This window comes from Gopherus flavomarginatus, chromosome 5 (assembly GCF_025201925.1).
Source record: "Gopherus flavomarginatus isolate rGopFla2 chromosome 5, rGopFla2.mat.asm, whole genome shotgun sequence".
Lineage (NCBI taxonomy): Eukaryota > Metazoa > Chordata > Testudines > Testudinidae > Gopherus > Gopherus flavomarginatus.
This window is the reverse complement of record NC_066621.1, coordinates 133,072,848-133,099,626: the sequence shown is the minus strand read 5'-3', so window position 1 is coordinate 133,099,626 and position 26,779 is coordinate 133,072,848. Positions and strand designations below refer to the sequence as shown.

Sequence of the window (26,779 nt, the reverse complement as noted above, 5' to 3'; positions counted from 1 at the left end):
GTTTTTCTGCCCAAAATTGCTTATGTGCCCAGGTGATCAAATTTGTGTGCAGAATACACTAAAGGACTGTGCCCTTTCAGATTTAGTTTTTATCAATGCAGTGTGAGGAGACAGAGAATAATTAATTGAAAGGCACACAGACTGTAAGCACAAATAATTAACTTTTTAAAGTGTGAAATTCTTTGCCTGACAGTTAAAGTGTTCTGGAGTCCTTTGTAACTGTACTCTGTCATTACACTCTTTGTTGAGCTGTGTGAAACCACTTTACCAGTTTTCATTTTGATGCATACACTGTAATTAAGCCTCACAAACTCCATTTGAATAAGGTAGGGAAATATTATCCTCATTTTACATCTGCAAAAAGACACTCAGCTCCTAGGGATCACATTCGGCCTACACATAAACCCAAATAAATCAATGGAGTTTAACAATTAACAAGAGGTAAGCTTGGCCCAGAGAAATTAAATAAAATAGAAAGACTTGTCCAAGGTCACATAGCAAGACAGTAGCAGAAACAGGAGTTCAGGAACAGAAAAACCCAGATCTTCTTACTCTTGGTCTTAACCTCTAGATTTGATAAGAAGTGAAATTTAGCCATATACATCAGCAAATGCTTTTCTTCCCCTGAAAACATGAAGTTTCACCATGAGTTAAATCAGAAATACTCCCACCTCTGCAAATCTTTGTGTTCAAATGGCAAGATTTTTGCCTCCAAATAAACCACTTTTTGTTTTTATCCACAGAAATCATCAAAATAATGGAGCTGCAATCACTTTTCCATTTTTGTTAAAATGCAGAATCATGATTAGTTTTGCAGACAGATAGTTTCTCATTTGTATATCAAATACTATTGCAAACCATAGTTCTTGCTGAGTTAAAATTCAGAAAATTAAACAATCTAAGTCAGAGGTGTATTCAAATGAACAGTGGCTTTGATCATCTGTAAAATTTGGGGCCTTGGTTACAGAATCATGAGATGGGTTATGGGGGAGGGACAAGGTGTCTAGAAATATGTATGTACAGAGTATGGTGTATTTGCACGGAAATGTGATATTCATTCAGACTTAGAAATGTGGAAGCCTTTTCAGAGCACTAGGCCTTGATTGATCTTTGCATTGGCTGCTATAAAGAGGACAGTGATCAATTGTTCTCCATGTCCATTGAAAGTAGGACAGGAAGTAATCAGATTAATCTACAGCAAGGGAGATTTAGGTCAGATAATAGGAAAAAGTTTGTAGGAGGATAGTTAGCACACTCGCAGCCTTTTTAACACTCCCTTTTCCCATTCTTTCTCTTTCAATGCACAACTGTATTGAGCTTTTCCTAATTTCAGTTAATCTTCTCATCGAATTATAATTAAATTAGAGCCTGGTAACATAGTCCGGTCAACATAGTACACTTCTGACTGCACAGGTCCCGTTAAATCTGGACTTTTAAAATTAATTATATTAATTTATGTACTATATTATGTTATATTACATTATATATTATTCTCTATCATTTGTCATAAGCTATTTTTCTGTTTTCAGTGGCGCTATAGTTAACATAGGTATTTTGACCAACTTGTGTAACATTTAATTCGGCCAGGACATCTCTGTATATTTGCATCAGTTCAATTAGCACCATCCTGGGAACAGCACTAACTGATGTAACTAGCACATCAAATTTGCATGCTTACAGTTTCACCATTTTTCATGTGTCTGATGGCCCCATTCTCCCCAGAGGGCTGGGCTCCCTGGCAGGACTACACCTCCCATGATGCATCAAATGGTTCAGTCAGAAGGGAGACCATGTTGCATCATAGGAAGTGTAGTCCAGACAAGAGGTCTGGTCCATAGGAGAAAATGGGGGCATCAGATATCTGCATTAATAACATCTATAAGGCAATGCAGCATTATATAGAGATGCAGTTTAGTGTTGAATTGATTGGAAAAGAAGCACTTCAGATAAGTTCCACAAACTGAAATATTTCATTTAGTTTTCCCAACAGAAAATTGACAAAAATTGACAAAAATCAAAAAAAATTCCACAGAAAATTTCACTATTATCAAAATTGTTTTCGGCATTGAAAAATCTTTCACTTGTGAAAATTCCCAACAAGTTCTAATATGCAGTTCCTAAAATGATCCATCAATTAATGAGGAGAGAATTTTTAAGGGAAAATATGTAGCCCTGTGGCCTTTCATTTCATGCCTGAAAAAAGGAACACACAGGTCATGGCAAACAGATGTGTTTGGTGTATTGCAGTCTGACATGTGGGTCTATTACATCCATGAGGAAAAAATAAAAATGATGATCATTAGTTCCTTTGTTTAATAATTTTAATTTTCCAATTAATCATATAACATCCAGCATTCATGATGGGCTATGCTACCTGCTGAGTGCTGATTACTTGCTTTATTAAGCTTCTATTTTTTAAATTTCTGTGTACAAATGATTCATCGCATTTACTGATTATTCAGGTGCAGAGCTGTGAGAGGACACTACATTCAGATGGAAAACAGTAATGCCAAAAATAATAAAATAATTGAGCGCTGAAAGCAAAGTGTGTGCGACCGGAGCTGGTGATTAGAAGCAATGTGCATGTTCAGAATACCTGCTCATGACCCCTGCATATTTTACAAACCCTGCTGTATGTTTTATGCATGTGACAATTATAACATGTCTCACCGGACTCTTTTTTCTTTGGATGGGTAACTAGCTCTGTGCAGGCAGTGCCTGTTCCTGCTCCCACTAAAAGCCTAAGGCTAGTTTGTGTTTATAGCACTTAGCCTGCAGTTAGGGGTGGCATGGAGCTGGGAAAACCCAGGGGCAGCCTAAGGGGCACGGTGCATCAGTGAGGCACAATTTCTCTGGTGCTCCTCTATTGCTCTTGGGAACAGGGGGCACTTATCTCACCCTTTGAAAGGGTGCAGCTTTGTTGGCTGCTATGTGGGGGTGGTGGGTGACAGAGCTAAAGCTCCACCAACTATCCATCCCTGACTGCCCGCTTGCTCCTTAAGGTAAGTCTGCACTGCACACCAGTGATGGTAGCATGTAGGCCATGTATAGCTATACACTGCAGCAAAAAACAGGCTGTGCATCCACACTGCGGTGTGTAGCTAGAGATGGCAATGAAAGGATTTTGCAGAGGGGAGGCAGCGAGAAAAATCCTCGCAGATCAGGAGCTGCTGGAGCCTCCTCGTCAGAGTCTATCGCCGCTGCAGGGATCTGATGGACATTTCCTCACTGCCGGAGTCTGTCCCTAGAGCAGGAAAAGGCTCTGGTAGCTCCCTGAGGTGGAGAAGGGCTCTGGCAGTGGGACACTACACTGCTAAAATAGTGCCGGTGGGAGAGGCACTGCTTGGGTGGGTGTGTAGAGAACAGTGTAGGGTACATACCTTAAGCCTATGTCTACACTGTAGACCTCTTGTGGCAATGTGTAGGGTATGTGTAGCTACATGCCACAGTGAAAAGCAGGCTAAATCCACATTGTAGCACGTAGCTTTGTCAGTGAAAGGCTCTGGCAGGCGGAGGAAGCAGGGAAAGGTCTGGCAGTGGGGATCTGCCAGACCCTTTCCCTGCTGCTGGAGTCCTTCACCTCTTCTGCAGGTCCCTGTGAGAGGAAAGAATCTGGCAGTTGGGAGACAGCTGAAGGATACTACACTGCTAAAAACAGCAGTGTTGATAGAGGGGCACTTCTTTGGTGTGTAGAAAGCCACACAGAGTACGTACTTAAGTAAATACCCTAAGGGTCTGGCATGTCTTTTTGCAGCTAAGCAGCACCTCACTGTCTACACTGCTATTCATACCCATGCTGGGTGGGGGGGGATGTCTATACTCTATATATTGCTGTATGGAGCGTGCAGTGTAGATGTACCTTTAGCGTAGCATCAGGTAAACAGCTTCAGTGTTTGATCCCTATAGCCCTAACATTGTGGCCTATAGAGGCGGTGGAAGGTCTGGGGGAGACTTATTCCCCTACACAACAGCACTAGGGCTGGTACAGCCTAGCCACTAAATGGCAGCAATATGAAGCGACATCATATCACTTCTGAGGTTTTCTGATAGTAAGAATACACACGCTGCATCGCATTGAGATCGGTAGACAGGTTTGTGATATAGAAATATGCCATTACTAATGCTTTGGCCCATCTCTGTGTCCATCAACCTGGCTGTCTGGAGAGTTTGAAAAATTAACAAAAGGTTACCATAGTGTAAATCTGGAGTCATTCTAATGGGTTTTATGGTGTTAAACTGTATTTGTGCATTGTAACAGAGTAAAATTTGGACCTCAGGGAACAATTTAAGACAGGTTATTAAGTAAATGCTCTCAGGCAATACCAAATTTAAGATAGGATGGGGAACTGTATTGCTAGGAGAGTTGGTTACAGTGATATGGGCCTTGTACAAAGAGTCTGGTTTACTATCATTTAAAAAACTGCAAGAGAAATTTAAATTGAAAAATATTCAAGGACCTTGATTTTGTCAGTTGAAGGATTGCTCCACTTGGTCACTCCTGATGCCTTCTGGGAAGTGCCCTATTTGCAAGAGTAGAGGTAGAATTCAAAATGTTATTAAAGGGAAGGCTCAGGAACAGGCAAACAGAATCCTACATAGGATTATGCTTTTAACATCTTTAATGGGGAATGCATTTAACAACCCTAAAAGACATGGGCTGAATTAATTTGATACTAGCTGAAGTTGTGGATGGGAAAGGAATAGTTAGTTGCGTCATGTATCTCTCCTAATTCACATTAATAACTGCGTGACCTATTGTGGCTTACTGAGTACGCAAACAAACAATTATAAATGCAAATATATTGCATCCCATGTATTCTCTTCATTCATTTTAACAACTGTAGCTTAGTTTTAATGATTTATGTTAATACTTTAAGGCACTAGCTAGTATACCGTAGCACCAGCAGACAAGGGAGAATAGACAATCACCTTCATTGGAGATAATCAGATGCTCATCTATCAGGAATAGGTCAGGGATAATTAATTCAATCTAATGTGGAGGGGTGGACTAGGCATCCCTTTTAACCTGATCTTTGGCAGGAGTAATTAGTGGGCATCTGTTCATTTCATGAATCTGTCTATTCTTTTGGAGGTGGTGTGACTGAAGTCCTGCAACCTGAGTGGGATTTTCATGTAACATAAATCTCCTAAGCTGACGATCCTATGGCAAGGAGCTTGTTCAGGTGAGCTCAGAAAGGTCTTATTCTAAATGAAGTTTATCAATGTGTTGAAAATAAATATTGTAGAAAATGGTCCTGATCTTGAGGTGCTGGCTATACTCAAGTCCCACTGACTTTAATGGGAGTTGCAGGTGCTACATTCTTTTGTTTTGTTTAACTGAGTCCCCTATACCAGGCATCAATTCACCCAAGTACATAAACACATTTTACTTTAAGCAGATCAGCTTTGCTGAATCGGGACTTATTGCATTATTTAGAAAAGAATGTATACTATCAACAATTTTGTTTGACTTTAAAAAATATCTAGTGACTAAATGAGCTGTTATAAAATTGGTCTTGTGCCCATGTTTTTGGGGAGGATGAGCTGGAAAGTGTGATGCTACGTGTTCATTTTTAGGTTACCAGGGAGAAAGCATTAATTGGTTTCAAATGTTTTTTTCCCCTACTACTGTTTTCAAAAAACAAACAAAAGAAATCTTCAATTTGATTTTATAGTCACACAACTGTGCATCCTCTCAGCCTTTTAATAGCAAAGATTGTGTGGCCATGTGCTGAATATTTTTTCATTTTAGCAGATTTGGAAAGCCTGCGATAACACACCCACTGAATCCAAGAATAAAATCTTTACTTTAAGGGCCAGATCCTCAGCTGGTATAAATTTAATCAATGGAGCTTTGTCAATTTAAATCAGCTAAGGATCTGGCATTAAATGCTTAAACCTCCTACTAATTTAGTATAGGAAGCAGAAGAAATTCAATTACCAACTTATACCGCATGTTGTCAATATTGTCTAAGCAACTAGCAGGGATATTACATTATTACTTGTGATTTAGTTTTTTAATGGTCTACTTTAAAAATAATTAGAAAATATTTTCATACTACTGAGTGAATATTGAATCCATTTACTCCTGTGTTTTTAGAACTTTCTGTGCCAAAAATAGGTGCACGCTGGCTGACATGGAACAACAAGGTCTAAATATGACAGACAGTTGGAGTATTATCTCTTTTGTCACCATCTTGTTCCTTCTTTGAGAGAAGGCAAGGAACTTGCAGCTACCATAACTGAGCTGAATATGAGGTAACCCTCAATAAGTAGCCTTACATAAGCTGAAAGTGGGTTCTCCTCCCCCAACCCTGCATTTGTTGCCTCTGAGCAAATCAACAATCACTGAGTTTCACCTAGTTCCTGGGATGTGTAAATGTACAGCCTGATTCTGCCAGCCTGCCCTGGCTTTACTGAAAGATTTGCCCTCAGAGAGCTTGCGAGATTGGGCCTGAAAAGATTGCTTTTGGCTTTCACAGCACAGAGACGATACTTATTGAAGTCACTTCGAATGAAAGGGGGCCCTAATAACCGATTGTGTTCGACTGCGGTGAGTGCAGCGTGGCAGGGCAAGACTTGCTTAAGATGGGGAAGGAGATTAGACTTCATCAATTTCAAAGAGAATCAGAGAGACAATGTTGGCTTTGAGATACTGGTTATACTGGATGGGGATATGCAGTAGTATAAGTTCCTCATGTAACCCAGGCATGGGAAGAGGGGTAAACACTGGAATAGGACACATGTGCACACCACCACACCAGTCCAGCTGCCTCTCTGTGCATGACACAAGAAGTAGGAGAAACCTTCCTGCCCTCATGAAGGACTAGTCTCAACTTGACCTGGAGGAGAGGCAGTGTGTTCCACTGGACAGACCACCAAACGGCGAGTCATAGAATCACAAAATATCAAGGTTGGAAGGAGGTCATCTAGCTCAAAGCAGGACCAATCCCCAGACAGATTTTTGCCCCCAATCCCTCCTCAAGGATTGAATTTACAACACTGGGTTTAGGAGACTAATGGGCAAACCACTGAGCTATCCCTCCCCACAGGCCTGATTATGCTACTAATTTATTCCTTGACATCTTCAGTGAGTCACACCACCCTTCTGTGCCTCAGGTGCCCTGTCTGTAAATGATACTTAACTTCCTCTGGAAAGTGGCTTGAAATCAATGGGACTTAAGCACATAACTGAAGTTAAATCAGGGCCTAAAAATGGCAAGCATGTGTAGCACTTAGGAATTGGGTAATATGCTTTTAAATAGTGTGTGAGCCCCACAGTAGTCCCAACCATCTTCTGTTTTAGAAGCCACCAGATCTATGAGAGAGCAGCAGTGTATACATGTAGCTAAGCCTCGCATGTTATATATGTTTAGCAAATATAGTTACTGAGGCTTTAAGTGTGGTTCCTTCATATGACGTTTCTTGTACAAGAGCAATAATGCAGAACAATATTGCTATTAAAATGGAAATTAGAGAGGGAAGAAACATTTAATTAAATCATCTTGTCTGGCCTGACAAAGCAAGATTGCTGTTTATTCACTCATACAGTTTCTTAACATATTAACAATACTTTATTTATATAATTTTCCATTGTTTTTATTTTATTAAATTTCTTAAATAACACGGGTTAAGCAGCATAACAGGACTGATTTCATTTCACAGGAGACCTCGATAAATCCATAGCCTCTCCTCTAGCACTGAATTAAAATTTTATAACCTAGATGCAATTTTCTAATCCAACACTGCTAGAAATAATGAGCTGGCATCCAGACTACGGCAAACATACTCAAAATTAATTCAAACCATTCTATATTGTATAACCAATAAGGCAGACAGTAATCAGTGCCATTTTATCATGAAAGGCACATCCAGTTCTTATCATTCCAGAGAGAATGCACTGATGTGTTAATATACTGAGTATATAACACAACAGAGAGAAAGAGAGGGACAGATCTCTCTCTCTCTCTCTCACACACACACACACACACACACACAGCTGAAGCTATTTTTCTTGGTATCAGAAAGGTCCAGCTATCAAATGGCAGAATTTGGCCACTGCCTTTCTTCCATTTCCCATGTTCTCCTCACCCCCACTCCCTTTGCTTTGCTGAACAGAAATGGTTTGTTGAATTGGAGCCCTCAATGGCAACTTCTTTAGCATATTACCTTTTGCTGACAGATCTCTAAATTCTCTTTTTATGGCTGTTGCATGTTCCAGGGAACAGTTATCACCAGGCAAATATTATGGAAATGGGATTAATTATGTAGTCACAACATCTGAAAAATACTTGCATTTCAAATTTTGTTAAGAATACATCATAACCCTTCATGCTGAGTAAGGAAGATACTATCAAAACAAAGTGTATTCTATTCTAAATTCTCTCTGCATGCTAAGTCAGGGATGCTTGGGTAAAGATGAGGACCACGTGGAAAGCGTAAAGCACAGTTGTAAAACAAAGTTTTCAAAGGGGGCCTGGTTCTGTTCATTCTCCATGACATTACACGGATAATGATTTGCAAAGCTACACAGGAAGGCAAGGCATCTGGGAGAAAAAACAAACTTATTTTCTGCTTTTTCTATCCCATCTACATGTTGAGTGCCAAAGAACACAACAGGAGAATAAACCAACTGTCACACTTTGACAATGAATCAGTACAGGATTTCACTGCCGTAGCCATCTGTGCATTTTCACAGCATGCCTGGTCAAGTGGTGCGAGGCCTAGAATTGTGAAAAGGTAGCAGCACATTTGGCAAAGACTAGCACAGAACGGGCTGCCAGTAATACCAAATGATGGTCATTAAAGTTAGGACATGACAAATAACAAGCATTTTTAGGTTGATAAAGTCCACCCACAATGTTGGTAAGCAAGGGAGAAAATTTGGGGACAGGTGAATAGGAAAAAAAAGGAGGTGTCTGAACTCACTCCCTTCCCCTCAATTGTTTTATTTTTACATTTTAAGCATTTTTCTCCAAGTGATTAGGTGTCGCCATGTGCTGAAAATGGGATTCAGAGCCGTTCAGATCTGGGTTGCTGGATCGATCAGCCCAGATTAAGAGTGACCACAATATTTTACCCTCTGATATTTTTATCACCTCTATGAAATGAGTGTGGTTGTTTTCATGCCAGGTGCATTAGATTCTATATCACAATTGACACTAACTGGCACTCTGGTTGGGAGACTCGGCAGAGAAGCCAAGAGAAGAATGATCAAAGACAGGAGTATCTTTTCTCCTATAAAAGTCAAAGGCACACTGGAACAGAGCAGCATGGGAAAGCTTATGCAGGTGCTGCCTGTATTCTATGTATTCAGTGAACACAGGAGTTCAATCTGCTGGGCTGCTAATCCAGCACATTTCACAAACAGTACAATCACATGGGAAAACTATGTACAAATATTATAAAAATCCTCCACCTAAATAATAATATATAGCACATTTAATTCAAAGTGCTTTGCAAGATAGTGTTTATTACCCCTATTTTACAGATGGGGAAATTGAGCCATGGGGAGATGAAGTTATTTGCTCAAGTTCACACGCTGAACCAGTGTCACTATCAGGACAAGAATCCATGTCTGTTGGCTCTGAGTCCCATAGGCCAATAAAGATGCCCTCCTAATCTGTGCTACTGGTCGCCTTGGCCAACCTGAACTTTGCAGCTCTGCCACAAAGCAATGGCTCTTGTTAGTCCTTCCAAAAGGGCTGTGCTAAAACATGAGAGAATTTCATCTTTTGGCCCAAATCTTTCAAAGACCCAAGCATGGGTATGAATGTAAGACTCTGAAGATCGGGGCTTTAGTTTGTTGTGTACACTAGAGCAATGGTTCTCAACCAGGAGTCTGGGGTCCTCTAGGGGGCCGCGAGCAGGTTTCATGGGGGCCGCCAAGCAGGGCCAGCATTAGATTTGCTGGGGCCCAGAGCAGAAAGCCGAAACCCCACCACACGGGGCTGAAGCCCAGGGTCCTGAGCCCCGGCATCCTGGCCAAAGCTGAAGCCTGAGCAATGTAGCTTCGCAGGGACCCCCGTGGCACAGGACCCCAGGTAACTGTTCTGCTTGCTACCCCGTAACACCAGCCCTGGCCTTTATATGCAGAAAACCAGTTATTGTGGCACAGGTGCGCTGTGGAGCTTTTATAGCAGCGGTGGGCAAACTTTTTGGCCCAAGCCACATCGGGGTTTCAAAACTGTATGGAGGGCCGGGTAGGGAAGGCTGTGTCTCCCCAAACAGCCTAGTGCCCTCCCACTTCCCACCCCCTGACTGCCCCCCTCAGAAGCCCTGACCCATCCAACCCCCCCCACCCGCTCCTTCTCCCCTGACTGCCCACTCCCGGGACTTCCTGCCCCTAATTGACCCCCAGGACCCCACCCCCTATCCAACACCCCCAGCTCCCTGACCACCCCAACCCCTATCCACACCCCAACCCCAGACACACACACCCCCGACTCCTATGCCTATCCATCCCCCTCTGTTCCCCATCCCCTGACCGCCACCCCCCCAGAACCTCTGCCCTATCCAACTGCCCCCTCCCCCCTGTCCCCTGACAGCCCCCTGGGACTGCCCGCTCCCCACCCCCTTACCATGCCGGAGCCAGCCACACACTGGTGGTGCAGCAAAGTGAGCCTGCGGGGGACAGGGCCGCTCAGAGGGGAGGGCAAGAGGTGCAATTTGCCCCGGGCCCCGCAGGGGTCCCCACGAGAGATTTTCGGGGCCCTTGGAGCAGGGTCCTTCACTCGCTCCGGGGGCCCCGGAAAACTCTCGTGAGGCCCGGACCCCCAGAGCTTCTTCTGCTCCCGGTCTTTGCCGGCAGGGGGTCTTTCCGCATGGAAGGACCCCCTGCTGGCAAACTACCACCGAAGCGGGACCTGCCACCGAAGTGCAGCCGGGTCTTCGACTGCACTTCGGCGGTGGGTCCCGCTTCGGTGGCAATTCGGCCACTGGGGGCCCCCACCGTGGGTCTTAGGGGTACTTGGGCGTCGGGTCCCAGAGCGGAAGAACCCTCACCACCGACTTACTGCCAAAACGGGGGCCCCCGCCACTGAAGACCCCAGGCCCCCAGAATCCTCTGGGCGGCCCTGGCGGGGGGGGGGGACAGCAGAGAGGGGCCAGGGGCTAGCCTCCCCGGGCGGGAGCTCAGGGGCCGGGCAGGACGGTCCTGCGAACCGTAGTTTGCCCACCTCTGTTTTATAGCATGTTGTGGAGAGGCGGGGTTCAGAAAGAAAAAGGTTGAGAATCCCTGCACTAGAGCACAAAAGCTGAGTTGGGAAATGAGAGTGGGAAATCCAAAAAGTGCCAGGCAGATCTGTGGGACTCCTTTCTCAAAGAAAATTTTCATACAGTCTGAAGACACAGGCATAGAAAGGTAGGTTATGGGACAGGCCTAGCAAATGCTAACAGTGTGATATTGGAAGCCTGGCTCTGGAAAATGACCTTTCTCCCTCTGGTCCGATTGTCCAGATAGCCTGCATCCACTTTGAGCACAGGGCCGGCTCTAGGCACCAGCGCTCCAAGCATGTGCTTGGGGCGGCACGTTCCAAGGGGCGGCACGTTCCAAGGGGCGGCACTCCAGATCTTTTTTTTTTTTTGCTTGGGGCGCAAAAAGCTGGGAGCCAGCCCTGAGCGGAAGTGAGCTGCGGCTGTAGGGGGCATAGGGAGGGACACAGGAAGTAACCCGGGGGGGGGCAGAGGAACTGCTCTTCCCCCTCCAGCTCACCTCCGCCTCCTCCCCTGAGCGCGCCGCCGCTCTGCTTCTCCCCCCTCCCTGAGGGAGTGGTAGGAGGGGAAATGCGGTGTGCCCAGGGGAGGAGACAGGGCCGGGGATTTGGGGAAGGGGTTGGAATTGGGCATGGATGAGATGGAGTTGGGGCGGGGCCAGGGGTGCACGGGAAAATTTTTTTGCTTGGGGCGGCAAAAAGCTTGGAGCCGGCCCTGCTGAAGCAGAGTCCACTGTAGCACAGCAATCACATGTAGCCCCAGAATTGTGAGCCAGTGACCCCAAATCAGCAAGGCACTTAAGCATGTGCCTCACATTAATCACAAGAGAAGTCCATGGGGTTGCTCATAAGCTCAGAGTGAGGCACATGCTTAAGTATTTCACTCAACTGGAGCCATAGATCAGCTGCAGAGAACCAGCCCTTCTGAGTCTTCAGCATCAGATGCTCTGTCTTGGAAACTCTTTTATTTGGGGAGACTCTTTTTGATCTGCGTCATTCTCCCGTTACTCCTCTCTGCTCCAAGCATGTGCATGCTGCAGCGCCCTCCAGAGGGGGGTGGCTTTAGTGATCTCTTAGGTTCTTCCTCCTCCCGCAGGACTGAACATGCTGCTTCTATCGTGCGACCAGCTCCTGCCAGCTCCAGGTTCCTGCAGCCCAAATCGTGATGCCTAGCAGGGGAGCGTGTGCCTTACTGATGCTCCACTGGTGGGTTGGGCAGAGAATAAATAATGTTGTAAGTATTATTGTTTAAAAAGTCAAACATAATTTCGGAGATGTTTCCCCTTTTTATAACATTATAACCACTTCTCAGAAATAAGCAGAACAGCAGCAGCAGCAAAAAAGCCAGTTTTGGGGTCAAAAAATGTACTATTTGATCATTCAGCACACAGGAATCAGCTTGTCATATAACAAAAGAACTGGCACTTGGTCTGCCTCTACCTCCCAACGTCTGTTCCTAACAGGCTTCCAGCTCATTTGAAGTGACTGGAAAACTAATTTTTTCTAGTTAGCTGGTTCTTGGCAGGTTCGGGGCCTGACAGCTAATACGAGTGCAGAATTCAACGCTGAATGGGAGCGATGAAAGGTTCAGTCGAGGAGCAGGAATAATTGTGGTTTCAAACTTGCCTTGCTGGGAGACATACATAAAAGAAGCTGTGCGTGGGTGTAAGCCTGTGTGTAGGCGTACAGTAGCTGCAAGTAATAAACCAAATTATGACTATCATGCACCCAGAAACTCATGTCAGAGTATTTGCATGCAACAAGGTATCACAGTGGGGAATGTTTTCCTCTGCTCCTGGTTTTCTCCCAGAGCTGTGGAGAGGACATTCATCAAACATTCAGCACCAGACATCTTCAGGCCACGTGCTGAGGTTGCAGGGAAGGGGCATTAACTATTTGTAGGTTAAATTTACTCTTCCGCAGGTGAGGGCAGCGCAAGGTCTGCGCATCACTTAACTCTTCAAAATGCACCCTTGAGTGCATCTGGCCCCTGGCCTTACAATGGGAATTACAGACATCCCGGATATGCAAGCTATTTGTGCTTCTGGCATGAACAACATGCAGGCCAGATTCTCCTTTCACTTATACCAGTTTCACACAGGTGTTACTCCATTCATGCCGATGGAATTAGTCCTGATTTAGCCCTGAGTGTGAGAGGAGAATCAGGCCCTTAGTGAATGGCACAAATGTTGCCAATTTACTGCTGCTCTGGGTGGACCTCCAGTGAGATGACAGCACTCGTTTGTTGAAAGCACTTTTTTATTAAGAGCAACACTAATTTACCTTTTCTCTTTTAAGGCATCCGTTTACATGGTGGTCTGTGTAAGCCATTTAGGGCAGTGGTCCTCAAACGTTTTATCTCACATCCATCCCTTACCCTGTCTGTCTCCCACCGCTACCCCGTCCCAGGAGCCGGGGCCAGGAGTGGGGCCGCAGCTCTGGAAGAGAAGGACACAGACCAGGGTAAGGGGGCCGAGGTTGGGCCCATGGCTAGGGACAGAGCCTTGGCCCGACGCCGGGGGCTGGGGCACTGGGCATGGAGCCAGCAGCCAGGGCCCCAGGCATGAGGCTGACAGCCAGGGCTGGCAGCCGGGACCCTAGAAGTGGGCCAGGAGCTGAGCTCAAGGCACGGAGCTGGCAGCCAGGACCGGGGCCAGGAGCAGAGCTGCGTAGTGTTTCCTCCCCGTGCCCCATGGGGGCTGGCCCAGCCTCACCCTCCCTGAACGTTCCTCTGTGCCCTCCTAGGGGGCATGCTCCAAAGTATGGGCACCTCTGATTTAGCAGGTTCTTTTTATATTATCTCACCTAGTCAAGGGACTATGTGAAATCATAGCAGTGCCAGCACTAGCCCATTCAGGCTCCTAAGTAGGGATATTTTTGCCCTCCCCAAATGCATAATAATTAATAGGGGGCCCCTTGAGCTGCCTGAGGCCCTAAGTCAGTGGCTCCCAACCTTCCAGACGACTGTACCCCTTTCAGGAGTCTGATTTGTCATGCGTACCTTCAACTTTCACTTCACTTAAAAACTACTTGCTTACAAAAATCAGACAAACACACAGAAGTGGCACAGCACATTATTATGCAATTTTTCAGTATTTCTAATTTTTACCATATAGTTATAAAATAAATCAACTGGAATATAAGCACTGTACTTACATTTCAGTGTGTAGTATATAGATCAGTATAAACAAGTCATTGTCTATATGACATTTTAGTTTGTACTGATGTTGCTAGTACTTTTTTATGTAGCCTGTTGTAAAATTAGATAACTATCTAGATGAGTTGATGTACCCTTGGAAGACCTCTGCGTACCCCTAGTGGTACGTTACTCCTAGTTGAGGAGCACTGCCCTAAACAATTGCTTAGTCTGCTTATGCTTAGCGCCCTCAACGGGTGGCATTGAACCTGGAACCTCTGGAGCTTAAAGCAAACAAGCAGTAGAATGGATTCTCATTTGGTAGCTCTACGTCTCCTACCAAGTTTTGGTTTGTTTGGGGGTTCTCTGAGTGGGGCGGAGAAATAGTTTGCTTTAAAAAAAATAAAATTGTGTCATTGGGCTAAACTCTTCTATGCTGAGTGTTGTCCTGCACAGGAATTGGAGCAGGTGCATCAAGAGCCGGAACTGGCTCCCTAATTCTCAACTGCATCTCTACCACAACTGAAAGATTCTGCCAGGCAGTTTCTCCCACTGGCAGACTGGCCTTAGGGGGGATGCTGTGGTGGAGAAGTGGTGCAAAGAGAACAATCACAGGCCACAGAATCTTGTCTAATACCTATAGCAGCCACACAAAATTCTCAAGAAAGTGTATCAGCCTGCAACAGAGTACTGAGCAACAGCAGCTAAGCCAGCACTCTGGTCACTGCAGTGCTAACTGCTGTGCTTTTTCCAGAGCAGACTTCATTAAGAAGACCTAGGCCTAATTGATGGGCTGAGGAGAACTAAAAGGCTAATTAAGCTGGGGGGCTCCCTATGTGTAAGGCTGTATAGTATACAAGGGTAATGGGAACCAGCATTGTAAATAAACTGCACTAGGTTTTTTACCAGCATAAAGATCTCTGAGCTGTTTGTGGAATTAAACAGGGACAGAAGTGAGCCGGCCCTACCACATGGTCCATAAAAAATCCTTGTAACAACGGTAATGATTATTATAATTAAAACAACTAATGATAACTTTCTAGCCCACAAAGAATGTTACTTGTCAATAAAGTTTGTCAGTTTATTCATTCTTCATAAAGTGTCTGTCTAATTTAGCATGCTTTTCTGTTTGCACGTTATCCCTGCATTGTGAGATCCAGTCTATATCCATTAAAAAGAGATCTGCATAAAACTCAGGGCCAAATTTTCTAAATAATACAGGTTGCAATTCTGTTTATGTACACTTAGAACCCAATAATATAAACATGGAGGGAGTACTCCAAGAATTCATTTCCCATTGATTTCAAAGGAGTTGATAGTGCTCAGCCCATTTAAGAGTGCCCAGAACATGGCAGTACTGGGATCTTAGGGCAGGGGAAAATATGCACATAAGCATGAACAGTATATTCAACCAGCATGTGGTGCTTCTTCAATCTTGATTCCTCTCCACACTTCCACCTCTTGCAATTTCCACTTTACAATGGGACCCCGACAGAGCTCCTGCCATAACAAAGCTGGGAAATAGTCCTTTTTTTTTTTTTCTTTAAAGAGTGTTGATGGATAATACCAATGTCTGTTTCCAAATATTTTTATCCACTTCATTTTTGCACTAGCAGGAAATTTTAAAAAAGACTCGGATTCTAATTGTCAACGATTCAAAATGTAGTGACAGGGGATGTGGTGATTCATAACAGACTCAGAAATAAAATCGTAATTGTAATGCTTCATAAAATTCAGTTATTAGCTGATTGCCACATAAAACTGACAGCAAAGAGAGGCACTGTTCTCACTAAACTGTGTATACATGCACATGTACAAAACCCCACACAAACACAAACTAATGAATGGAAAACCCAGGTGTCCACAATAAGTACACACATACACCTACCCACCCACCTTTCCTTCCCTAAAAGTTTTAGTAATTTCCAATGAGACAAGGTAGGTAAGGTAATCTCTCTCTTTGGACCAACTTCTGTTGATGAGAGAAATAAATTGCATATGGGATCAAATCCCAAACAGGCCAAACCAAAGACTACTCACACCAGAGCTCCTAGCAGCAGATAGCCTTTTGTATAGTAATGGGCCCAACAAATGTCCTGGATCTGAACACGACTGACATCTGTGGTAAAGGGGAATAGGGTGGAATTTGATATGTACCTAAATTTCCCAAGCGGCCCATATCTCTATAACGGGCCATATCAAAACCCCTGATCTTAAAAGATGCCCTGAACTTTGAGAATTTGAAACCTGGGTCTGGACCTGAATTTTGAAAATCACTTTAACTTTTGGAAAATGGAAAAGCTGGTAGAGGAATTTATCGTGCCTTATTATATTGTAAATGTTTATGCAAGTTTGTATTGAAACCATTATGTTTTCATATAAGGGAAGGTCTGCATCCACTTGGTAGGATTATTAAAGTTGGATGCCAAGGATCAAAGAGGATTTGGCTTTTAAGTCTAAAAAGCTGACATGTGATACTCATGCATCTTAAATCTCCTTTTCTAATCTGTTTTCTTCCACATGATATACTGTTTTGAAGCTCAGAACATTTTCCTGAACTTGTGCCAAACAAGAACAAGTTCCCAAGTGTGATTCATTCCTGAATATCAGACACACCGATTCAAGGTACCAAGCAAGTCAACAAGATCTAACTCTTTAAGCTGATATTGAATCCAGGTTTCAACATATACATCTAAAATCAGTAGTCAAGATTCTGCCTGATGCTGGGACCACTTTATGCTGCTGTAAAGGGGCCATAAAGGTTTTTAAAGGCCCCTATGGAATAACCTCATTGTCGGAGGTTCTTCAAATAGCATAATGTCTTTATAATAGCTATACACTGGCAACACTTCCTGGACCCTCTGGTAGGGGTTGATTGGAGAGGTGGGAACATGGCAAGATCACACTATGATCTGGCGGTCCTGTGCTAGCGTAACAGTCCATGGAGTATATTAACAAGCTGGCACAATTTAGAGCCCTGGAGTTTCTCTAAGCTGCACTGGGGATAAAGAACACATTCCTGTGAAAAGGACCTGATCCATGCCTATTAAAGTCAATGGAATGACTCACATCCTACACAGAATGTGGGAACAATTAAAATAGAATCTGCTATATATTATTTTAAATGTGTTTCTTTAACCTCCACAGTGCACTGCTGAGCTGCACTTTAATGTCTATGGAGCACAAAGTACAAGATGTACCTAGCCCTAGCATAAATTCAAGGTTAGAGGAGTCACTCTAGCAACCTCAAGAATTTGTACTTTATCTGAGCAAACTCAAATTGCAGCCCTAAGAGTTAACTTTAACTTGACCTTGGATTCTCAGAAGTTGTACAGAAAAATCTTTTGAACCAGGCAGAACAGAAAGATAATTTAAATTTTGTAAATTACACTTGTGTCAATGAACCTATTAAAAACCTGGACCACATTTTCCAGAGTCTTAAATGGCTTAGTTTTTTCCTTACCAGGTACTCTTTTTGTTGGTACAATGCAAAGGACATTGATGGGGTTCAGAAAATAGCAGTTTACTTAGCACTTAGTGCAATAAAAATACAAAGAAAGGAAAGCAGGATTCCCCAATTTTCATTTTCACTACGGAGCAAAAATTAGTCCGATCTTTTCTATTCTTTTAATCATTGTGGGAGTAGGGAATATTGCAAATGTAAATCCTAAAAAAATAACTCACTGGAACTAGTTATACAATTGGCATGTACCATCGCAATGATATGTTTCACACTGAAGACCATATAACCATTCTTTTTCACCAATTTTTTGTAATCGCTTAAAGCTGTTGTCTAATTACAGAGTTTTTACAAACAAAAAACAAAACAAAACCAGAAAACATATCTTTGCCTGGTACTGGGTTGTGTTCACTGACAAAATAATTCGTAGATTCCAAGGCCAGAAGGGACCATTGCGATCTAGTCAGATCTGTATAACACAGGCCACAGAACTTCCCTAAAATAATTCAAAGAAAATACCTTTTAGAAAAATATCTAACCTTGATTTCAAAATTGTCATGGATGGAGAATCCATCACAACTGTTGGGGTTAATTCCCTCACAATCAAACATTTACACCTTTTTTGCAGTCTGAATTTGTCTAGCTTTAGCTTCCAGTCATTGGATTGCATTACATCTTTATCTGAAGAGCCCATTATTAAAATATTTGTTCTCCATTTAGGTACTTAGACTGTAATCCAATCACCTCTTAACCTTCTCTTTGTTAAGCAAAATAGATTGAGCTCCCCAAGTCTATTATTTTAAGGAACATTTTCTAATCTTTTAATCATTCTCATGGCTCTTGTCTGAACCCTTTACAATTTATCAACATCCTTTTTGAACTGTAGGCACCAGAACTGGCCACAATCTTCCAGCAGTGGTTGCACTAGTGCCAAATACAGAAGTAAAATAACCTCTCCACTTCCTACTCAAGAGTCCCCAGTTTACACATCCCAGAATTACATTCGCTCTTTGGGTCATAGCACCACACTGGGAGCTCATGTTCAGCTGATTAGCCACCATGAACCTCCCTCCCAATCTTTGTCAGAGGATAGGGTCCAGGATAGTGTCCCTGATCATGTAAGTATGGCCTACATTCTTGGTTCCTCAATGTATATATGTACATTTAGCTGTATTAAAACACATGTTGTTAACCGAGCAATCCAGATTGCTCTGAATCAGTCACTTGTCCTTGTCATTGTTTACCTCTCCCCCAATTTGTCTCATCTGCAAACTTAATTAGTGATGATTTTATGTCTTCTTCTGGGACATTGATAAAATTTCAAATAACCTAGGGCCAATAACTGATTTCTGCAGGATCCCACTGGAAACACACCTGCTTGATGACAGTTCCCCATTTACAACTACATGTTCAGACTTATCAGCCAGTTTTTAATCTGTTTCATGTGTACTATGTTAATTTTATATAGTTCCAGGTTTTTTTAATCAAAATGTCATGCAGTGCCAAGTCAAATGACTTACAGAAATCTAACACTATTACCTTTATCACCCAAATTTGTAATATCATTAAAAATATATATCCACTTAGTTTGACAGGCTCTATTTTCTATAAACTCATGTTGATTTCCATTAACAACATTATCGTTCTTTAATTTTGTATTAATTAAGTCCCAGAACAGCCACTCCAATATCTTACCTAGGATCAATGTCAGGCTGACAGGCTTACCCATGTCATTTCATTTACTCTAAACTGGCACAACAGTCACCTTCTTTCAGTCTTTTTGAATTTGCCCAGTGCTCCAAAACTTTTTGAAAAATCGACATTAAACTGTCCTGTGAGCTCCTCAGCCAGCTCTTTTAAAAATGTTTGGATGCAAGCTATCTGGACCTACTGATGTAAAAATGTTTAACTTCAGTAGCTTCTGTTTAATATCCTCCAGATATATTAGTGGAATGGAGTGTTATGAACATTATATGATGAGACTATATCACCTGTTTTTCCCCAAATACATATTTATTGAATAATTCTGCCTTTTCTACATTATTATTAATAATTTTACCATTTCCATTTAGTAATGGACCAATAACACTGTCACAATTCTTTTTGTTCCTAATATATTTTTAAAACTCCTTATTGTTCTTAACTCTGCTTGCCATAGATTTCTCCTTGTGTCCTTTTGCTGCCCTTATCAATTTTCTTCAGTTTCTAACTTATGATTTATAGTCATTATTATCAATTTCCTCTTTCTTCTATTTGTTTTTTATTAGTACAGCTGCTTTCACTTCCCCCCTAAACTAAGTCAGTTTTTTTAACCAGCACAGCCTTCTGATATGTAGGCAGAATTCAGGGCTCAGTCTGCAAAGTCCCACATGCCCTCAGCTCCCATTGGGCACTGAGGGTGTTCAGCCCCGCACAGAATTGGGCCATTATTTTGAAAGACTGAATCACTATGTAAAATAAAGAGAAGCCAATTTTATTTCTAAGATTATTTACAGTACAAATGTGCTCCCAGGTGAACACACAGCACACAAAGGTAAAATATATATACTAACAGCACATAAAGGTAAAATATAGCTCAAAACTTTCATGCCAACATATCTCGTATACTGTTTTTCAGTAGTACATAACTATACTCTTTGAAGTCTATATTAAAATGCAAAACCTTATTAGCATGAGTCACCCCACTGAAATTAATGGAGTGTTTGCAAGAGTAGTGATTGTTCGGGTCTGCAAAATTGGGCCATAAGTGAACACATACAGTAAGAAAGCACGGACACAGACTCGCAAAACGTGTTTGTTTTTTACAACTGTGATTTAGTTGTTGTGATCAAGTATAGTACTTCAGAACATAGGAATAAATGCACTAGAACCAAGTTTTTCTAACTATGGGTGTCCAAAGTTAAGCGCCTAACTCTGTATTTAAGAACCTAAACAAAAGTAGTCAGATTTTCAGAGGTGCTGAGCATTCAAAGCTCCTATTGATTTCAATAGTTTTGGGTGCTCAGCACTTCTGAAAACCAGGAGACTTTTATACAGATGCCTAAATGGCAATATAGGTGCCTAATTTTAAAGATGTACAAGTTTGCGAATCTTGGCCAACAGCGTATTTGGTACGCTCCAGATACACTGGAGTCTGAGAGGGAACTTCACTACCAGCATTACATTTTCACTGAGACATGAAGAGAAAGAGAATTTGTGTAAATTAAATGAGGCCAGATCTTACGTCAGTGTAAGTCAGCCTAGTACCACTGAGGTGACTTGAGCTAACCCATTTTATACCAGCCACCAAAGTGTGTAGATCAGAGAAGCTCTGAGGTATATACTATTGTTTCACGGTGTTTTACAGGCCTTCACCCATTCAGGCTTTGGCTCATGCTATATGGTACAGGTGGGCAACTAGCCATATCCAGTACACCAGATCATTTTATTTGTCCCACTCATAGCAGGGTTACAGCCTCAGAGTTTAAGACTAAATCAGGTTGCTGAGAGGTGCAATCTTTTAATAAAACTGCTGGTGCCTCATACCGCTCTGTTTGGCTCCATTTACCAATCAACGCAGACTCCAGTGCCATCTCATACCACCCTGCTCCACTTACTGTCCCCCACTGTCTAATTGCTTGGGAACTGAGAGCTAATCAGATTCTGGCCAGGCTCCCTTACAAAGGGCTAGGGCAGGGCACACCTCTGCCAACAGGGAGGAAATATTCAGAGCTGAGTGGCATGGGATGAAGCTGGAGCCTGTGTTGATGGGGAACAGAGCACAGCCTAGGACTAGGCATAGGAGCTCATGTGCCAAGTCACAACAGCACTCATTGGCCCAACCACCTCTCCATCACTTACACGGGGGAGGGGCTCTGTCCCATGCCTCCCGACTTTGGTTACGGCTTTTCCATTGGCTCTCATCCACCCCAGACAATCTGACGATGGCCAGCCCCAGTCCACAGTCCCTCCTCCCCCCCACACACCTCTCTCAGCCATGGGTGGGTCCAATGGGGAGGCAATAACCAGAGTTGAGTAATGTCAGATTCTCTTCCCTGCTGGCATGACGAAGGGGTGGGGCTGGGTCAAAATTTGAATGTCTTTTTTGAACCAGCGCATGGGCACCTGCTCCCAGGGTGAAGCCTGAGTCCATGGGGAAGCAGAGCGGAGGCAGACTAAAAGCAACAAAGACAAAAACATCTTTCAGAATTATTTTTTGTTATTTTCATTTACAAAGGGGCTGTCCATAAATGACATAACATCTTTTCTAGTCATTTTTCAAGATCTTCCTCTCACTCTTGTAACACTGAAACAAACATGAAAATTAAGGATCCACCCTTAATGTGTTACATAATTAATGAACAACTTCTAATCTGCTGCCCTTCTGCACACTGAAAAAAAAAGATTCATGAAAGATTTGTTTAAACTTTGTTTTATTTAATTAAAGGTTGATCTGTAAGGGGCTTTTATATTTAAAAACACTTCAGTTTTACACTCTTAGTACATAGTTATTTGTTTGGTCAACATGCTATATGTAGAAAACGTTTCTGAGTTATGCAATATGTAGCCTAAAAACAAAGTGTTTTAATGGTCCTCTGTACCTTAAAGTTGCCCATCCCTGATGTATTGTGTGAATGCATTACTTAAAGATCAATATATAAAGTCTCTCTCACAGGAATATTAATGGCCTGATGTCAAGTATCAGAGGGTAGCCGTGTTAGTCTGGATCTGTAAAAGCAGCAAAGAATCCTGTGGCACCTTATAGACTAACAGACGTTTTGGAGCATGAGCTTTCGTGGGTGAATACCCACTTCCTCAGATGCAGATGGCCTGATGAACTCATAAGAGCAAGGAAATTCAGTTAAGATTTAACCCTTGCCTTTGTGGCTAACTATGCTCTACACTCATAAATAAGCACTGCCTACCTTGTCATAAAAATCAGGTATAATATTTATGCATTGGGCATTTATGCAGTAAAGTGGCAAACACAATCTTACTGGATCTCCTCCTGCCCCCATTTCACCTGCTGTCCTCACACATCCTCTCCTTTAACCACCAACTCCTCACTTTCCATGTCAAGCAGGACCAACTCAGTGCACTATATGTCATCACAGACGCTATGGACACAGATGGTTCCAGCCACACCAAGCAGATTGAAAGCCAAGGGGTAGTTTGAAAAATGAAGAGTTGCGTAAATACTGTAGGTGACATGATGACAACACTAAGCATTGGAACCCCTAGGGTAAAGCCGTTATGTCAAACAGACCATACGTCTTGGCTTTGAATTACAAAAACAGCAGGAAAAGGGGGCCGGAAAAAGAAGGGCAACAAAAATTTGAGACATGTGTCTGTTTGTATGAAATTCCACTTGGGGAAAGGATTGTTTCATTCAGAAAGAAGACAGAGTAAGAGGTGCTGTGGTAAAGGTCCAGTGAAGGCTAGTTGGGCATCTCTACTAAACATAGCAACCCTTAAAATGGATTTACATAATATGCACATAAGACCCCCGATCATCCCCTCCTATGCAACAAGGGTTTTATGAAGGGAAATCTGCACAAGGATGTCCTCATGGAGTTCCCCCTTTTTCCCCAACAGGCAGATCCCTTGGAATTCATTTGGCTCCTGGAAAAAGCACAGAAGGCCCATAGGGGCCCTCTGCCTCTATCCTGGCTCTGGCCTCTGGCAGCATGGCTTTGGAGCTGCACTCCCAGGGACTCCTTTGGCCATGGCAATTTTCGGGACCAGGGGGGCCATGTGGAAAAGATAATACAGCTCCAGATTGTTTAACCTTTTCCTCCTACAGTCCATTGAGACAATCATTTGTCCCTGTCTAAGTCCACTCACCCAGAGACTATGGTAATAGGAACCATAGAAAACCCTGTAACTAAAGAAGTATATTCCTTCTTAAACAAGGACCCTTGGCATGCATGACCATTTTCTTTGAATAATCCAGCACGGAACTCTGTTGAAGGAACGAGAGCAGATTAGATGAACCACTGATTCCCGCCAGCCCCACCCCCACCTCACCCAGTAGGGCATTGCTTAGAAAATATTCTTATTACGGACATTCCCACTACACAGAAAAGACTACTTCACTTTTGGGCAACAGGGTCAGCCCTCCTTCAGGAGGACATAGCGTGATACCCACACCAAGAAAATGCAGGCTGTGGAGAGGGAGAGGGAGAGGATGCATAGAAGAGAACACTACCATTCCATTAATGAAATACAGCATACTTGGGACCAAATTTTGCTCTGTTACACTCATAAAATGAGTGTCCAGGCCATTACACTGATGTAAACTGAGACCTTAGTATATTTCTAAAGAGAGATGGGCTGAATCCTTTGGCAAAGTTCCATATTTTGCAGATCATACCCACCTCTCTGTAAAAACCAAACCAACCAAACAAAAAACTTCCACTAAAAATGACCATAAAGTCTCCTAAAAGTACAATCTATTGAAGATGACCTATTGGCATAAAAACCTGTGTTTTCATAGCATATCTTAGATACAGCTTCTTTCTTCAAAACAAAACAATACAAAAACCCCATGTCTGTATCGCACAGGTCACAGACTTTTCTTGGCCTTGAGGATATCTGGAACCACCCAGTTGCTCTCCCCATAGCAAATGTTTATTTCATTATACATTTGTAGGACTACCCCACAGAACTCAGTTGGCAGCTTGTCATACGTTTGCACACACACGACATATACAGAAACAGTTTTCAGAATCAGAAAATAATATACATAAACACCCAGACATTCACAAACGCACACTTAAAGAGAGAAAAACAAATTGTACACTGTACTCCCATTAATATTTCAGGGGATAAAATAATCTCTGGCTCTGGTGAAAAATACTGTTCTCACTCCAATTTGAAAACAAAATAAATATAATAGAAAGCAGGGCTGCATAAGGAGATGACCATTGATTTTATACAACCATATTTCAGCCTTGGAGGCACCCAGCAGACATTAGAACTGGAAATATTTCATGCTTCCTCCTCCCTGAATACAACATAATCCAATTTAACATGAAATCACCTGGCATAAGCTTGAAGCGTAATGTAATATAAATGAATGGTTTGGCAGCCAGCTGAGCACCAACAGGCAACTAAAAAATAAGATTTTGCTTCTAATGTTGCTGCTGTTGTGCCCCTGCAAGAATGTAAACCTAGCAGTAGAGAGGCAACTATGAAACTATTTATAGAGAACAGCAGCTCCATTTTCAGAAGTGCAGCTCTGTTCAGTGTAAACAGCTGTTGTGCTGTATGCTGATTTGTGCATAAGAACTCTTGTTAATATGGTGCCTACTGATATCCTGGAAGGTCTTTGAGAAAATAAATCGACTGTACTGGGTTTTATTAATGATTGTTATGAAACGAATTGCGATTAATTGTTTCTGTGATCAAGTCAGTAAAATTTTTTATTTATATGAAAGGGTGCCGGCTGGCATTGAAATCTTGCTGGTTTTCTTTCCCCAGAGAGCACAAGGATAATCCCTTCTCCCCTTTGCCAAATAATGACATTGTGCAATTTAAATGATCATTAAGCACGATTGTACACAAAACACTCCCTCTATTGCCAGCTATTTGGGTCAGTGCTCGCCGTTCGCTCTGTTCTAAACAGAGCTTCAGAGTCACTCGGAAAAGGAGCCTCCCTGCTGGGCAGGGAGTGGGGGAAGCTCAGTTACCACAATGCATCCGCTCCGATCCACATGCCCCGCTCCCTCTCGCAGCCTCTGGCAATACAGCAGCCCCTGCCGGGCGCGGCCCACCCCGGAGCCTCAGGGCCAAGCAGGAGCAGCGGGGAGAAAGCAGCATCTTCCCCCGTGTCCCCCCCGCGCACCTGCCAAGCTCTCCGGACTGGAGGCTAAGGCCGGGCAGCCCCTGGGGGCGGGAGGGGGTGGAGTTTCGGGCGAGGAAGGGGGCTCAGATCCTGTGGGGAAGGCAGAGATGGGTGGGGGCTAACCAGGCACTGAGATCTGGTGGGACTGGCCACTTACCTGTGCAGCCATGAAGGAAAGGTCCATGGTGCTGCTGCTGGTGGTGCTGCCGCTGCTGCTGGAGAGGCTGCTGCTGCTGCTGCCCGGGGTCGGCAGGTCCCTGTGGCGCTGCGGAGGAGGAGGAGGGGGGAGCTGGTCCTCCCCCAGCAGCAGCCGCGGGCACGTTAGCAGTTCCAGCGCAGTGCGATCGCGGCGCCCCGGCAGCAGCCCGGCTCCCCGCAGCCTCCTCTCATGGTCTGCGCGGGCAGCGGCTCAGGCAGCGGCAGCTCCCAGCACCGCAGCCGCCGAGCAGCCCGAGCTGTCATGTGATCCCCGCCCGCTCCCCACCTGCTGCTCCGGCAAAGCCCCGCAGCAATGCCCGGGCTCTCCCTCGCTCGCCTGCCCGGGGAACAAGCCCGCTCTGCTGCCGGCCGCGCGAGCCTGGCTGAGCCCGTCACCGCGATTAGCTGCGTGCGGGGGCTGCTCTCCGGCTTCCCAGCTCCAATCCACCCGCCCTTGGACAGACATTGCGCCTTCCCTGGCCCCGCATTTCCACCGGCTTCACCCCCCACTTACTCCTGCCGGGGCAGCGGGAACCAGGCTCACTGTGTCAGGCACAGGCAAGCCTTCAAACCTGGGGCGAGGGGATGTACTGGATCCCCCAAGACCACTCCCAGACTACTAGTGCATGCAAAGCTTAACACTCTTAGGCCTGAAGGAAAGGGCAAGCCCCCTGTTTTGCAGGAGACCAAGACCTCAACTTTGCTTGAAGTGGCATCCATCTCTTTCCCTAGCCAGGAAAAATCAACCCCTGAAAGCTATATTGATTAAAAACTACCCACCACTCCTCTGTGTTGTACTGTAGGGTAATAATGATAACTATCAGGGTGCACGCTTCCTTTTCTGGAAGTGTTTGAAATGCTCATACAATTAGTTACAATATTAGAGGAAGGTCTGGTAGACCATAAGGCTGCCTGACACTTCCCATCATAAGACCCTATTTTCAGTT

General features: G+C 43.7%; 1 protein-coding gene across 1 annotated transcript in view; it reads right to left on the bottom strand.

Moving 5' to 3' along the window:
- Positions 1-26,007, bottom strand: part of C5H14orf132 (chromosome 5 C14orf132 homolog) — a 72,303-nt gene extending 46,296 nt beyond the window's left edge. The window contains exon 1 of the mRNA XM_050954501.1: positions 25,792-26,007. Within this exon, the coding sequence (XP_050810458.1) occupies positions 25,792-25,818 (27 nt within the window). The 5' untranslated portion in view covers positions 25,819-26,007. The remainder of the gene's footprint in view (positions 1-25,791) is intronic.
- Between the last annotated feature and the right edge of the window lie 772 nt (positions 26,008-26,779).